Genomic DNA, 16,553 nt, shown 5'->3' on the forward strand with positions numbered 1-16,553 from the left:
ATAAACCAAATTATTTGAGTTTATATTTTAATGGAAACAGACAGTGGAAGTTATTTCCTCTTGCTAATGTCTCCACTGTCTTTTTGCTGTTGCTGTTTGTTTCTTCTCGCTCTCCTCATTTTTGTTTATGAACCGCTCAGACTCATCTTACATTCAGGTGTATTTCTTTGAAGAGACACTGCAATGTCACTGATGCTACTCTTTCCCTCACTGAAACCATGAACTAAGATTCTTCTTTCTGCAAAATGTCTCCTTCCCTTTCAAATCACCAGAACACAAGTGTAAGAGAAGGTTGTGTCTTATCTGAATTATCTGACAACTGTTCATAAAAAAAAAAAACCTTTTAAAAAGCCTTTAAGAGGTTGCAAAGGAAAGATTAGTCTGCCAGCTTGGAGAATACTATTCCTGTCCATTAAGTGGCTGTACTTGTCAGCAAAAAGCTAGTCAAAACCTAAAGCTTACAGAATTAACACATGCAGAAAACCTACACAGGTCCTGGCACAGTAAGTTCACCTTATAAACAAAATTTACTTCATATTCAGAAATAGCAACTATATGCAAACAAGTCAGATTCAATTAAGATACTAAGACTTGGTGCAGGCAAGATCTGAAAGGGGTTACTTCTGAAACTAGACAGGTCTCTTGATACGACCATCTCAGGAACTGAAAATACTAGAGCATGATGGTTTCCTTTATACACACAACTTTCTCTATCCTCTTGTAAATCTTACCAGTATAGATGGAGGCTTCTCTGGCAGCCACAGGCATGTTGGAAGTATTTGCTACCAGAGCTGTTCTCTTCATGATGCTTTCTACCTTGCCATCAACTTCCATTGTTAACTAAAATGCAAGAAAAAGAAAAACACCATGCTGTAACAGTAGCAAGTTTTTTTGTTAATTTTTCAATAGGTTTTTTTTACTGTTTTACTTGCCTTGTATCAGGACATTCTCCTCACAGCTATTCTACCAAGAGCAGAGATAAGAGTCAAAATTTTAGGATATGTTGGTTTGTCCTTCAGACTGAACACAGCTTAACTTTTTAATGTACATGCTTCAGCCCCACCTCATTTTCTGCAACTGCCAAATCCCTGTTGATCCCATTCAAATAAGTAATGACAAACCCACTGCACAAGGAAGCACATTGTCCTCTCTCAGATTTCCAGGCTGAAAGAGCTAATAATTATTAGCCTCCTGTCATAAGTCCATTAGGAATCAGAGCTTTTCTCCTCCATCTACAAGAAGCCAAGTTCATATTTGACAACTGGACATAAAACCACTTTTTTAACTGCAGTGAAGCCTTACAAGCACCTGAAAAACAGAATGCACACCCTGAAATTTGTGTAGAATTCCACTTATGAATACCCTGGGATTTACCTCCTTCAAGGCCACCTCAGCTTGACTTCCCACCTTGCCACCAATCAACACACCCAAGTGCCTTTTACCTCTTATTTCAAACAGTGAAGTTTCCACCTTACAGTTAGTACTGGGAAGAACTTTATTAAAACATAGTAACAGTTACAAGGATTGGTAAATCTGTTGCTTGGTTGTTGCTTCTTTATTAACAAGGTATTTTCTACTTCATTCAAAAGGTATTCCAAAGGTTAATATGTCAAACTAATATCTGCTAACTGTGTCACTCTGCAACTCACATATGGATGCTGCATTTTCTATGCATGGTCAAGTCAGAGACATGACCAGTGACAGATAAGATGCTTACAACCATGCTAAATTCTTCCCTGACATTCATTCTGGCTTTGTTTTAAACAACTTAGAAGGTACACCTAAAAACCAGTCAATTATGTTTATTGAGGGGCCACTGAAATAATTCTTGAACAAGCCAAAAGGGATTTTTGCCAGAGCTTCAAGGCAGGCAAGATGGTATTTTCAAGTCACTTTACCAACATGATATTTTACTTGGTTACAATAGCAGTACAATAGCAAGTCTTCCCAGGAAGGCTTACTCTCCATGAAATCTCCATACTAACCTCAGGGAAATCTCTCAGTACTTCAGACATTTCATTTCCTCGTTCTCCACAGCCTACATAAATGATGACATCACTGTTGGAGTACTTTGAAAGAGACTGTGAGATCACAGTCTTTCCACAACCAAATGCCCCAGGAATCGCTGTTGTACCCCCTTGTACACACCTGAGTAAAGAAAAAGGACTTTGATTTGCAAGGAACTAAAAACCAGCTCTTTCCCATCTTAGAATATATTTTCCACTAGAACTCCCTCATCAAAAGCAGAATGACAGGAGTCACATTCAATGTTCTGGGTGACAAACACAGAGGTATTTCACTAAATCAAAAAATTGAGGGATTAAACCATCCTTTTCTTCTCCTGTCCTTGAAGTATGTGACTTATGCTGATACAACAGAACCGCTTTTGGACTTGAAACATTGCAGCTCTCACTGGCTGCTGAAAGCAGCAATGGAGTGCAAATGCTAAGCAAAGAACAACTGTACTTAGCATTGTATAATAAGCAGCACAATATTTTAGGACCAAAATAACTGAATTCAGTGTCTTAGAAGTTAGCTGCTTAAATTAGCGGTCTGTGTTACAGTTAAGTGCAACATTATTCCCAAGTGGGAACCTCAAAATCATTGGAAACTACACATCCTCAAGACCATGGAAAGATAGCCTACTCATGCAATCAAATAAAGATAAGCAAGCATGAAAGTTCTAGTCTTTCTGCAGATGTGACATGGTTATGTTAAGTTTATGCATGTCCATTTTTTTCTAAATTAATGCACCAGAACAGTTTTGTTAAATTTCCTTTTTCCACCAGTGGGTTGACCTGCCAAATAAATATGAGAAGTTCGGCTAAATGTTTTTTAAGATTATGCTGTGACACATGGTGAAAGCTTACCCTTAAAAAAACCTAAGGCTCCAATGCCTCCTACCTCTGCTCCCCCTAAGACAGAGGTTTCTTACATGGTAGAAAATAAAAGGAAGTACTTACGGGAAGAGGGCATCCAGGACTCGTTGGCCAGTTAATAAAGGATGGTTGGCTGGTAACTTCTCAGTAACAGGGCGGACTTGACGTACAGGCCACACCTGCACCATAGTGAACTTCTCCTTCACACCTTCAAACTCCAGCTCTAGCACAACATCCTAACAGAGAGCACCACACATACAAAGTAAGCAAACACCTGCACACAAAGCAAAGACCAGCACACAAATTCTCATTTTAACTACTCTGCACAGGCCTTTGGTAACACAACAGAGCTCTTAGAATCTCAACATGCAATCATCACCTCCCAAGGGAAGGCTCTTTCCCATATTTACAAGGCCACTGGGAGAAAACAGTGCAAGATACAGCATACATTAAAAATATGCTTTTGAAGAGCAACTGAACTTTACATATTCATAAGATACTGTAGATCCCCACAGAGGTCATCAAACGTGGCATAGCAAAGCGCCATTGGGAAGCCATATACATAGAGAGTACCTGCACTAAATAATAATGCAACCCCTGCAGGCAGGGTAGCAGAAGTAATCATTAACTCAGACACTTTGTTGCATGAAACACTTTAGCTGGCCTCATGCAGAACAGAAAGAGTACATCTACCTTATAAAAGAGACATGGAGTATACCCAACTGCTGTTTGGGAGACTTACTGAAGTGTCATAGTTTCCTGGAGGAGCAATGTATGTAACTGTACCCCTATTCCGTGGGGGAAGCATGATTTTGTGTTTGATCAGGGAGTTTTCATTTACCACACCATAAATATCTCCACCAGTGATGTGGCTGCCAACCTAAAATCAGAACAGGTCTATTAGTCATAACTTTTAAAAAAGAACCTTGACAAACTGCAAAAAATACTACAGCTATTAAGTCTAGCACTGTGATTACCCCTTTTAAAAATTCCTTGTTACAGCACAGTAGCTCATTTACATAACTCATTACTCCAACAGCATTGCTAGCAACACTACCTGTGCTCAAGTGCCTTTCAAGGCTCAGACAGGAGAAATTACTGACAGAGAAAAGGAATTTTCTTCGTTTCTTTTCCACCTCTCAACCTAGCGTGCTAAGAAGAGAAAGGACAGCATATGCTAACCTGCAGGGTTGGAAAAAAGAAGCTGCAAAGGGCTAAAGCCATGACATTTTCCAGCTCTAAGGCTACCTTCACCATTTGCAAAATGTGTGCTGCAGTCATTGTTTTTGCTCAGGCAACACCTGCTCCTGCTAGTGCTTACTGAAATTGCACGAGTTTCTCTATGGTTTGGTAAACACATTAAAACTCCGTAAATTTCTCATATGCAGCAGCAACACACCGTAAGTCGTATCAAGTAAGTTTTGTGATTCCCATCCAGTCTCATACCTCACTACCACCTCCTAGCACTCCTTTTTGCAAACTTCAATAAATGCAGCATCAGCCACAGGTCCCAGCAGTCAGCATGCTGCTCCAGGCCTAAGCTCTGGGGGTGGAGGAGCAAGAGGGGAACACAGGATTGTCAGAACCTACCCGCAGATTTTTGGAAGGTGTGAAGTCCCATTTGATATCTCGGCTCAAAGCTGAGACGTTGACACCTCTGGGGATATAGATACTTTTGGTCAGAGTGCTGATGTCCGAGAGAGGTCTCTGGATACCATCAAAAATAGCTCCCATAATGCCAGGCCCCAGTTCCACTGATAGGGGCTTCCCAGTACGGAGCACAGGATCTCCTACAGAGACACCAGCTAAAGATTTGCTCAGGAAAAGTTCATCCAGAACAAGAGAAAGAACCAGGCAGAAGTCATCAGGTTCACAAAATCATACTCTCAAACCCCTTTTCTGACTTTAAGGTAATCCTAATCCTATGTTACACATCACATCATTTAATGAACATATAGGCTTTATACTAAATTCTGAATTTGCTGAAACACCAAAGTTCACCATCCTCTAGAGAGGCAAAATAGTGACAAATACTCCGCTTTACGATCATTTGTTCAAGTCAACTGTTGTTGGCAACTAATGTCAACTAATATGGATGAGTTCACTGGAGTGCCAGGCAGTGGGATGACAAAACATCACACATTTCTTACATCTTCAAATCTAGAAAACATATTAGGCTGTTTAAGTCAGATAATGTTATGAAATATGGAATTTTTCACTTCAGAATTTGTTTAGAGAGCACAACTGCTTTGATCTTGAGCCTTGCACAGCTTTTTTCCAACAGCAGCCTAATTTTAAAAGGAGTTTGTCTAAGACCAGCACTACTGCCCTCCCGTCTTGTATCAAGTTGTCAGGTCTATCCACTACCTAAGCTTCAGAGATGCACAGTAGACTTCTCTGCAAAGGGCCAGCACCTTGGCAGAAGGCCCTGCTAGAATACGAAAGAAAACCTATATAAAACCTATACAACCTATACAAAACTCAAGGGATGAAATACAAAATGACTTCAGAGAGGCCTATGACTGAGTTTCTGCTCAACAGGAAATTAAAAGTAAACTATACTCAAACTTGTTCCATGTACTGATGGAAAGCTACTTGATACTGTAACAATGATGCCAACTAAAATGATAAATTATTACAAAGAGACAGCACCTAGTCAGCAGTTTACCAGCAAGCTCCTCAGAACCAAGGTTTGGGAGACAGTACAACCTTTTTACCAGGCTCTAATGATACAGCTCCCCTTGGGAGGCCTGGCTTCAAGTTTTATGACTTCTTTTCTGATATTTTCTCACATATATATATATACATGTAATAAAAATATATATTTTAAGTTGCCTAGATTTTAGAATATATGCTGCATTATAGCTGGACCAAAATGCTGTAAGCCCACTGCAGAAGAAAAAGTGTAATCTTTTATGCTTGGCAAATACTCTGTCCAGAAAAAGGCATCCTGCCCACTTTACATTTCTTATTTAAACATTATACAAGCACTGTTATTAAAAGAAAAAAAAAAAAGATGCAAGAAATGTTGCTTAGTTTTGCCATTTATGGTTGACACTTGTCAATGGGCCTTAACAAAGAGGCATTAAAATGCACTTGAATTCTAAGGTACACTTTGATCCCCAGTTAAAAGAAGTCTTCTTGCTACACAGCCACACAAGGTAAGATTCACGTTAAAACCATCCAAATTTATGAAACACATGCAGAACAGATGTCCTGCCAGACCCCAAAGTATCGAGGGCTTATTTCCATCCTCTTTACCCTAATCACCAGTACTGTGGACTGTGTGGTCTGGCAGCACAAGAGGGAGCAGTGAAAAGGATACACGTTTCTTCATACACCTGGACAGTTGCCAGGTCACCTTCCAGCCGGATAATCTCCCCCACCAGTTCACTGTGTCCTACTCGTACCAGCTCATACATGGCAGCACCTGCCATGTTGCAGGCTGTGACCACTGCAAAAAACAGGCACATAGGTGAGTTGTTTTTCTTGAAGCTCAGGAAATTCACCCATTACAAGCCAGTAAGAACTGCACAGCATAAAGCTGGTATTCACCCATATCGGACACAAACTCTTGAATTCACAAAAGGATGCCACAACTCCTGGTCTTTCTAGTTTAAAAGTCAGAAAGAGTATGTTTTCATACAGTTTTCATTCTGTCCTTTACCCAGAATAAGAGGACACTATGAGAATGTAGTATTTCACAGGACAATTCAGGCCATAATTTCTCTTATCTATCTTGACAGATTGCAAACGTTGAGGCTGTGAGATGCTGCCAACTTTGACAAACAAATTCTATAGGCACTTCTCCCTTGCAGTGAGCTGGGCTACATTTTCATCTGACTAAATTAAAACCCACAAGGAAATGGCGAAACTCACCCAATGTCTGGTAGTTACATAAACCAGTGGTTGGGGGTCAGCATTTTCAAGTCACTTAAACTTCTGTTTACCTTGGTAGCATCTAGATGCTGACATAAACAGCCAAGGCACCTGCTAAATACCCTTGCATCTAAAGTGATGCCTAGAAAGCTTTTAAGAAAACACTATTTTTTGCTTTATTTTGAATGTCTATCTTAGAGCACTTAACTTTCAACAGATGAAGACTGTTGTGCAGCATGTTTTGGGCCTGAAACTTCCCACCGCTTTAAGTTAGATTTCAGCAGGTCATATATGAAGTCCTGGTTGCTTTAGAACAAAATTTATTATGTCTTGTATATAATGATCACAGTAATGCACACAGGATTCACATATTTACATAAAAATACATTTTCCACTTTTTGGGAAAGAAAGCTGTGTCAGTTAAAAATTGTTTCTAAGTACCACTTCAGCAGTTACAGAATTTGCAGTTAAACTTGTGCCTATTTAGGTAGGGAATTTTTTATTCATCAAATATGTTGCATTAAGAAAATAGCTTCTGATCTTCTGTTCTCACATTCCCATCCTTTCCTTCAGCTCTTGAAGAGAAGGCAGGAGGGAGTAGAAAAGCCAGTAGAATCTGCATGTATTCAAAAGCTGCTGCTATCAGAGCCTAAACTATTTCAGCTGATAAAGATGAAGGAAGAGTCCTCCTTCTCCCAGCTACACTATCACCACTTTGTATCACCTTCCCTGACTCTTCTGTCTCCTTACTGAGCTCCCCCAGCCCATGGTGCAGTAAACAGAGCAGCTTGACACTGACAGGGACTATCTCGGAAAGCACAGGGGCAAACTTTCAGTGAGAACTGACTATATACTTCATACCCTTTTAGTGAAACTTAGCACACTGTGCCCTGCAAATTTCCAGCCAAGGGGTTTTATCTCATACAGAAAGCTTACCTTTTGTTATTACTATTGTTGTTTTTATTCAACTGACTGCTTCTTTATATTTTCAAGAAAGGTTAATTAATAGTAACATCTTGTTAGCAGCTTTTTTAATAGTTTATCAGACTATAAATCAGTAATCCTTCTTGAAGTCCCCCACCCAAAAAAAAAAAAGATTAAAAGCACCACCCAGAGCTCTTTTGTACTTCTCTGCTTTCAAGTGAAGATTAACAAGATCCTAGATAAAACAAAATTTATTACTTCCTTTACAAAATAATACCTACCAGGTCCTGAGACTCCATAAACATAGCCAACAAAAGCCTCTCTGTCCTCATCACGGATTTTGGGGAGTTTGGAGAAGTCCATTTTGCCTGTTCAACTGAAAAAAAAAAAAAAAAAAAATCAGTCCTGAAGAGTATACACAAGTTCCTCCTCTTTCCTTTGCTCTCTTCTTATTTCCAGTTAAAAAGAATTCTGAACTCATAGCCTGAATCACCTTAACCACTATGATTTTAAAGCTGCAAAAAGTGAAAAATTAAATGATTTAAACAAACAAAAGATCTGAAATTCCTTGATCTGAGATGCAGAAACACAGGGGTAGAACATCAGGTAAAACGTCACTTCATAAAAAGTGCCACAGAGTGCTACTGAATGAAAAAAATGCAGTGCAACAATTCCCTAACACTGCATTGTTTTTAAGCTTGGTAATAGGATATCTAAATGAAAATCTCTTCTGTATTCCCATTACCCTCCTTCAAAATATGGAGTTTTCCATGATTCTGAGTGAGCAAGAGAATGTTCTGGGTCTGCTTTACTGCCACCAGTCTCTAAAATGCAATACTACAAATATTAATTGTACAAATTCCGTTTCTGCTATCTTAAGGCGCTGAATCACAGCATTTAGAGGAAGAAACACAGATTTTCAGAAGGACCAGCACATGAACACGTGAGTCCTTTCTACATGTATCACAGCTACATATTACGCAGTTTTTGCTCTCAGTGAAACCCACGGAGCATTACAGAAGAATTGTGCTGAATAATGGCCAAAACCCCCAATTTGCACCAGTTAAACAACAGGCTGTCATCTCTTGCCAGTAACTGTTTAGCAAATCTAAACGATTGGCACTGGAAAAGCTGTTTTATCAACAGACTTCCTCCATCCATGTTTGTCCTGTGGCCGATATTTGGGCTGTCCTGCTTCCGGTGCGGATCAGAGGATTTAACGGTTTTGCTTTGCGAGCCCTCATCATGCTGTGTGTTACCTTGGAAACTGATGGGTGTTAGAGCACTGTAAGGCCACACTCTTCCCATTTCTCCTGTACAGACACACTTAGGACACAGCACTGGAGAAAGGTGCACCGCAGCTGCCCCAGCACAGAGCGCTCTGGTGCTAATCAACAGCAAGGCCCCTGCTTTTGGTGACATGAACTGGGAGGCATCAGCTGACACTCACACTCAAGTCTTTGAGAGAAGCCTAATCTAACCCAGCATCTTCTACAAGGCAGCAAATATAAAGGTATACTCTGGCTTAAAAACCTGCCCCGTGTACAATAAGCAAGACAACAACTCCATTTCCACCCGTTCCAGCACAATTAAAGGATACTTTTTTGCCTGTTCTTTGGGAGCAGTAGCTGACTTCTGCTATTCTTGAACTCCTAGAACTGTTTTCCAGCTTTTTAATACAATAGAAGTCCTCGGCCCCTCAGTCTTTTTACTGATCTATAAGTTTTAAATTGGTGGCACTGCTCTGTAAGATAAAGATCTCCCATGATGCCAAACCCCTGCTCATCCTGAAGGAATAGCTTCTTCCAGGCTCCACGTCTCTGTGGACTGTGTGTACTGTCTATCATGGCTGCCACTGATTTATTCCATAGCAGCCACCACAACAGTTGATCATGGCTTAGTCACCACCAGCTTGGAGCAGACCTGCTAATGGGTCTTGAGCCCAAAGGCTAAGCCAGATATCCATGAGATCCCTCTACCCTCCATAGCCATAGGTTATCTTTCACATTGCCTGGTGTTCAGACCCAGGAAGCAATTTTAATTTCATTGTTTTTTTCTCAAATGTCTCCTCTGACAAATGGCAGAGGGGAGGTCCTCATAAAGCAATCTGCCGTTCCTGAGCAGCTGGTATGAGCTGGTTCTGATCTGACTAACACAACTATCTCACCTTTTTTGCTTTTAACAACTAAAACATTGCAAAACTCAAGCAACCACAATTGCTGTTCATGCCAGAAAAAGCAGCTGTTCTTACAAATCAAAATTAAACATTTACTTCAATATACCATACAGAACAGCGTCCACTGTGCTACTACCAACATCATCTCTAAAAGCACAGTAGAGAGTTAAAACCACGTTCTCATAACTGAATTAGTGACACAGCCTGGCAATTAGACAACATCCCATATGAAAGAGTCAAATTACAAAGGCAAGAAAAAGCAGGAACACTGAGCCAGTTTCAATTTAAATTAACTTTTCTTCATAATCAAAACCTGCTTGAAGTGACTGCTTATCTTTTAGGGAGGCAAGTAAGAACCTCAGAACAGCCATTCTGCAGTTAAATGGCAACATCCTGACAGCCAGCACCTGCCTCTCTTGTTCCTGTGGCTGCTCTGCTCCCTCTCTGTTCCTACAGCCACCTTTCCAAGTCACAGGCCAAGCCAAGTAAAAGCGTAAGGGATTCCCCACTCGACCACCTAGCAGCACACTAATAAACTCTGTCTTTACCATCATCTCTAGCATCTGCACTAACAGCTTTTAAACACATAACTATTAACTATTTCAAGTGTAAAAGATGTGAATTCTTTCTCACCTCTGCTATGCCTCTAAAATACAGTCTATGCAAAGCCAATGCCCACCCAAGCAGGCTGACCTCTTTCTTAAGGGGCTACACATCTCATAACACTGAATACAAATTAGGGGGGGAAAAAAAAAATTAAAAAGCTGCTATTTATCTCTGCATCCTTTTCTTGTGCTTGTGTAGTGGCACTACAGATTTTCAATTTATATGGAAAAGTCCTTGAGGGCCAAAATGCTGCCTTACCTTCCTACCCTGTTGGATGTTTCCATTGCCAGTAATCAAAGAAAATGAAATACCCTAAAGCATGTTTGTACCCCAGAAGCCACAACAGCTGACCATTTTAGAAATCTACAGAACCCCTGAGGCCTTTGAAAGGCCTCTTGCCAACACAGGATATTAGGCACTATATGCATTTGCCTCCTACGAAAGTCCACTAGCACACCTACATAGGATATTAGCTTAATTTTAATTCCCTTATGAGTAAAGATGCATCTTGTATCCTTTACAATTTATATCTTCCTTATCTAAAACAGTTCACCAATTGATTTCAAACATGCTCTTAAGCTCTAGCAGTCATACTCTGATTAACAATGCCAGAAATCAAAGTATTGCTTGTAGCAGAACCTTCTTTGACTAAAAGGTGATTTATTACACTGATTTTAAAGTCCTAATTAAATAACAGCCCATAACCTGAGCTTTCTATCTTGGTTTGCCCCTAGCACAGTAATCTGGTTACACAGTAGCCCAAAAAATGTAACTGCCCTGCTCTCAATGTTGGAGAAACCCGTTTTCCTTCACTGTTCCTGGGTTTTGCATCTAACATTTGATCAGATGCAGAATTTACATGGTGAACTGCCTTAACACAAACGTCTTTTCAAAATTCAGACTCCGGCACGATTTTTAGAAGAAGCCTTCTTGCAGCAAGGAAGAAAATCTACAACAATTTTATAATATAACCACAGATCCTTACCTTATTTTGCAGAAGCAGGGAGTAACAAAAACCCACAGGCCTAATTAGAAAGCTAGAATTCAGCAGTGAAGCATCACCGCTTGCGAAATAATCGTCCTTCTAGTGCCCCTACACAGAGGGATGAGAAAGCCTGCTGCAGAGGGGAAAGAAATTTCTGACACACAGCAGAGGCACAACCACCTGACTTGATGAGTCATCAGTCTCTCCCTCTCTCCCACCAGCACCGAGGAATGCCGCAATAGCAATTCCAGCCACCTCGAGCCCAGCTGAACTCCCATCTGTGCCCTCCCTACTGCACAGGACCGAGCAGAAGAAATTAAAAGGCTTTGGTGTTTGCATTAAGGGCCTCCTACAAAGCCGGGAATCCCAAAGTCTTGAGTGGTACATACAACTACTCAAAAATCCTTGAATGGGGTGCATGTTTTCTGCTGGAATCCATTCACTGCCATCCCTCCGGTGTAACACAGCCATGTCAGTGTGTGCTGTGCTCTGGAAGAGCTTAATAGAACAACTGTTTAACAACAGACTGCACAGGGAGGCGCTGAACACACTGCAATACTAATTGCTTGAGAATGCTGAACAGTATTGATTGCCTCCAGGAGTCTTGTGGGGCTTCCTTATACTCCAAAGCCCTTCCCCTGGCCTGCAGAAGCATTAATGCAATTGCACAACATCCAGCACCTCAACAAAGCAGAGAGCTGTGCCACGCTGAGTGACAGCTGGAATCTGTTTTCAGAGATCGACAGGCACTGCCCTGTATGCTGAACAGAACACAAGCAGCTGTGTGATCCCTCCCTAAGAAGCTGCATGAAGCTGAAGAGTTCCCTGCAGTCCTCACAACTTCTCAAGTCTATCTTCACAAGTTCTAGGATTACCAACACTTCAAATTGGCACAAAAGCTTAGACACTAACCAAAACTGTAGTGAACAGCACAGTATCAGTAGTTTGGAAGCAGCAGCATTACATCAGTAAATCACCAGTGCTAGGATCCATTCTGCTGGAATAACTTTGAACTTGAAAGTCATAGATTTTAGTACACCTGAAAGAGACTAATGTGCTTTGAGTTACAAGGGTAGAAAAATGGCGTCAGAATATAAGCCCTTACATATGAATGATATCCAGGAAAGCTTAATAGGCAGGAACAGTAAAATGTAGCCAAAGGAAATTTTCCAAAGAAAATCATACCTCCCCCTCTTAGTAAAAACCTGGACATTACAGGATAGTAAAGATCACCACCCACACTGGACAATCAGCTTAGTGTCACATTGGAGTGATGCTTCAGATTCAAGACTGCCAACGTTTACTATGTTCACCTGAGCAGACTCTGGCATACAGTAAATCCCAGCGTCCAGCAGCATGAAGATCTGTTGCAAGGGCCTCATAAATAACAGGATAATCACTGCCACAGATTTCCTGTAACAAGGACAGTTCATACTTCCCCTTCTAACAGATGATATCTTTAATAGGAAGCATTAAAAAAAAAAAAAAATACAGTGCCTGAATTACTAGACAAATGCAGAAGTTTGGCAGCATTTTCCTATCTAGAATTTGGGATATTGTCCCACAAAAAACAACACGCCCAGAACTCTAACACAGGTCACTGGGAAAGGAAGCCCAATAGTATTCTCAGGAAACCTGCTCCTTCCTACCACACAGTTATAATTTTATTGTAACACAGCAGGGAAAATTACTCCAAATTTCTCAGTCACTAAACAACTGAATTGCTGAGGTCGGAAGGCACCTCTGGCAATCATCTACTTCCAACACCCTGCTCCACACAAGCTGATGTAGGCTGCTCAGGGCCACATCCAAATGTGTTTTGATTACCTCCAAGGATGAAGACACCACAACTCTCTGGGCAACCTGTTCCAGTGCTCAGACACCCTTGCACTTAAAAGTGTTTTCCTATGTTTAATGGGAATTCCCGGTATTTCAGTTTGTGCCCATTGTGTCACGTTACTTCAGCAGGTATCACTGAGAAGAGTCTGGCTCCATCCTCTTTGCTCCCTCCCATCAGGTGTTTATATACTTTACAGTAAGATTCTCAGAGCCTTCTCTTCCTGAGGCTACATAATCCCAGCTCTTACATTTGCTTTTCCTACCTCCAAATGCTCAAAAATATTTGTGGCCCTTTTCTGGATGCACACCATTAATCCACATCTTTCTTCTACTGGAGAACCCAGAACCAGACACAGCACTCTAGATGTGGTTTCCATCAAGTTTAACCAAGGTGAAAAACCACTTCCCTGAACCTGTTGGCAGGATTCTTCCAAACATGGCCCAGGATAGTGCTGGCTGCCTTTGCCACAAGGGCACACTGCCAGCTGATGTTCAGCTTGGGGGCCCCCCAGCTCTTCTCAGCACTCACTCTGTCCTCAGCCTGCAGCAGTATGTGGTTATTGTGCCTCAGGTGCAGGACTTGGCACTTCCCTTTGTCAAACTTCCTGGGATTCCTGTCAGCCAATTTTTCCAGTCTGTCCAGGTCCCTCTGTATGGCAGCACAACCCTCTGCTATATCAAACACCTTCCAACTTGCCATCAGCACTCTAATGAAACCAGACAGGAGTCACGTCCTGTGCTCAACACAACCACAATGCTCAGTCTTCTCATGACACAGACATTGTGAAGCAAACAGCACCAACCTTCCTGCCATAAGCTCTGAGCTAGAAAAATTATTTCTTCAACTCAAAAATCCAGACATTTTTCCATCTAGTTATTCATACAATTTCAGTTGTCACAGGGCACTTTGAAGCCACCCCTGCTCTGGAAAAATCTGGAACCTAGTTAAGCGATGCTTAGCTACATACTATGGATCCATCAGCAACCCTACAAGACCATTTATCTTTCACATAACTTGTTCCTTGGATTCCTATAAGCCCTGTCATCTCACATGAGGCTTGCTTTGCTCAGCACATGTATGTGTAAATCCATGTGTACTCAAGGAAAGAGAAAGGAAAGAGAATTATGCTCCCACTGTCACTGCAGCATTCAATGGCAACAAAGTGAGACCATGCGACACTGAATTCATCAAGTCCACCACAAGCTCCTACTATCCTCTTCCTAAAAACAAATAGGGACTTAACTGTGGGCATGCCAATACATACAAGTTTGATACTTCAAACATCTATACGGAAAGTATATATCCCTAAAGCAAGGGTGTGAAGCCTGTTCATGCAAGATGTACCACCATCACAAGTTACTCAAGCACCCAAGCTTTTATTCAGCAGCTTGGGAAATTCCTTGTTAGCCCAGAACAATACTAGAACAAAGCTGTTTGAACATGACCGTGAAGTCAGCAGCAAAAATAAAACTAGATAGAAAGGGTGGCAAGGTGTTCATTGCTTAACTGCTTTGACCTACTCAAGATCTGATTAGCTCAGCAGATAAGCAGCCTTCAAACATCAAATACAGCGATCATGCTGTGTCTAGAATTGATAAAGATCCTAGCTAAATCCATTAAAATACTCCTGTTACTAGGAGAAAACCACATTGTCCATGTGAAAAAATGTTCAACAACTGACTCATATGCTAGTTTTCCATAATAGCATTTTCTATACCAATTCTTTCCTCTCAGCTGAGGCTTCTCCAGAGGGGGAAATTGATGAGCCTCTCCTTAGATCTTGCTACACTGCTTCACAATTTTATTACTGTGAAAAATTTTACATCCCTTTCAGCCTGCTAACCATTCTGCCCTTTCTTTGGCTTGATAGACTTTCCCACAAAAGAAAGATCTAATGCAACTGAAATCCAAACCATAATACAGAACACTAATACAAAATTCATTTCTGTGTTCTGCAGTGACCTTCTTTTCTTATCCTGATCCTGTCATCTAGCTGCTAGGGTTGAAAAGTTCTGCAGCCATCTGCTCAGTGCAGTGCTCAGTCATTTCCTCTAGATGAACAGTTTTCATTAACTTCACTAACATTACTGGCAGACTAAAATCCACCCTAGCCTTTATTAAGTAAAAGTCACTCAATTTACAGATGTATTTGGCATTGTTACTTAAAATATTTTTTGTTGCTCTAACCTTTAAGATGACAAACATTAAAATGAAATGAATAGATATCTGTAAGCAACTATAACAGCAAACTTTACTCCAGTTCAGCAGAGTCACTTCTGAAGAGCTGAAGATCTTACCTCAACAGACAAAAGGTATGCAATTTGACAAAACAACTGCTGCTAGATTTTTAAGTCAGGCTCAGTTTTACATGCAGAATCACATGAGTTGTTTGGGCTCATTAAAACACATCATCTCCTCTTAAAGTCATCTCACTACTGCCTAACTCCTTGTCCCCAGGTGTAATGGCTAAAATACTGAGCATGAGTTTGGAATAAGCATTTCATCATTACACTTAAGTTTCAAACCACCTTTAAAGTTAGGATATTATGGAATCTTCAGTTTATTATGCAAGGTACTTGACAGCTAGTTTGAAGAGATAAGCCAGGAGTGAGTCTGCATGAAAGTCTTTGAGAAAGATTCAACATCCCTAGCAGATAGAAGTCCTCTGTACTTTTGATATAATGAAACACCTGTTTGGAATCACTACTGGCACTGGATTCCAGTAAAACAAAATTAAGCTGAGGTTGACTTTTCCTGTAATGGAAAACTGCATCTTTATGTTTTAAAGCAAGTTAAGCTACATTTGGAAATTTTATGTTCGATCACCTGAAATGTTTACAGCTTCTTTAGAACAGCCAGAGGTCTTCCAATATATTAAATTTTAACATTGTTTAAACTACATATTGTGGTGGTTGTCTGAATATCTATCAGCTCATGCAAATTTATCTCATGATAACAAAACCCTCAAAATTTCAAGGATCCATAGGTAATTCACATATAGAATTGCCTATTTAGACATCTTTACCAATATAGCCTGCAGTTAGTCTGAAATACCATCTTAGGGTCTTTTCCTGAAGAACTGCTTTTTAAGGTCCTACTTTCAGAGAAAGAAATAAAGTAATGATACAGTGTAACAAGAACAAGGACCAAATGTTTGTTCCTCTACCTGAAGTTCTTGGAAAATGCAGTTTCTTTGCTTGGATATTAAAAAACTGTCAAGTCATTCTTCAGGCTCTTACACGAAACTTGCATACCTGAAAGCTT

The 16,553-nt window shown here is 40.6% G+C and overlaps 1 protein-coding gene across 1 annotated transcript in view; it reads right to left on the reverse strand.

Moving 5' to 3' along the window:
* The window catches only part of ATP6V1A (ATPase H+ transporting V1 subunit A), a 30,591-nt gene that overhangs the window by 9,987 nt on the left and 4,051 nt on the right, over positions 1-16,553 (reverse strand). The window contains exons 2-8 of the mRNA XM_058841387.1: positions 7,964-8,058; positions 6,205-6,333; positions 4,470-4,684; positions 3,622-3,759; positions 2,964-3,115; positions 1,986-2,148; positions 732-840 (exon numbers count right to left, since the gene is read on the reverse strand). Of these exons, the coding sequence (XP_058697370.1) occupies positions 732-840; positions 1,986-2,148; positions 2,964-3,115; positions 3,622-3,759; positions 4,470-4,684; positions 6,205-6,333; positions 7,964-8,045 (988 nt within the window). The 5' untranslated portion in view covers positions 8,046-8,058. The remainder of the gene's footprint in view (positions 1-731; positions 841-1,985; positions 2,149-2,963; positions 3,116-3,621; positions 3,760-4,469; positions 4,685-6,204; positions 6,334-7,963; positions 8,059-16,553) is intronic.

The sequence above is a fragment of the Poecile atricapillus genome, chromosome 1, assembly GCF_030490865.1.
Source record: "Poecile atricapillus isolate bPoeAtr1 chromosome 1, bPoeAtr1.hap1, whole genome shotgun sequence".
Classification (NCBI taxonomy): Eukaryota; Metazoa; Chordata; class Aves; order Passeriformes; family Paridae; genus Poecile; species Poecile atricapillus.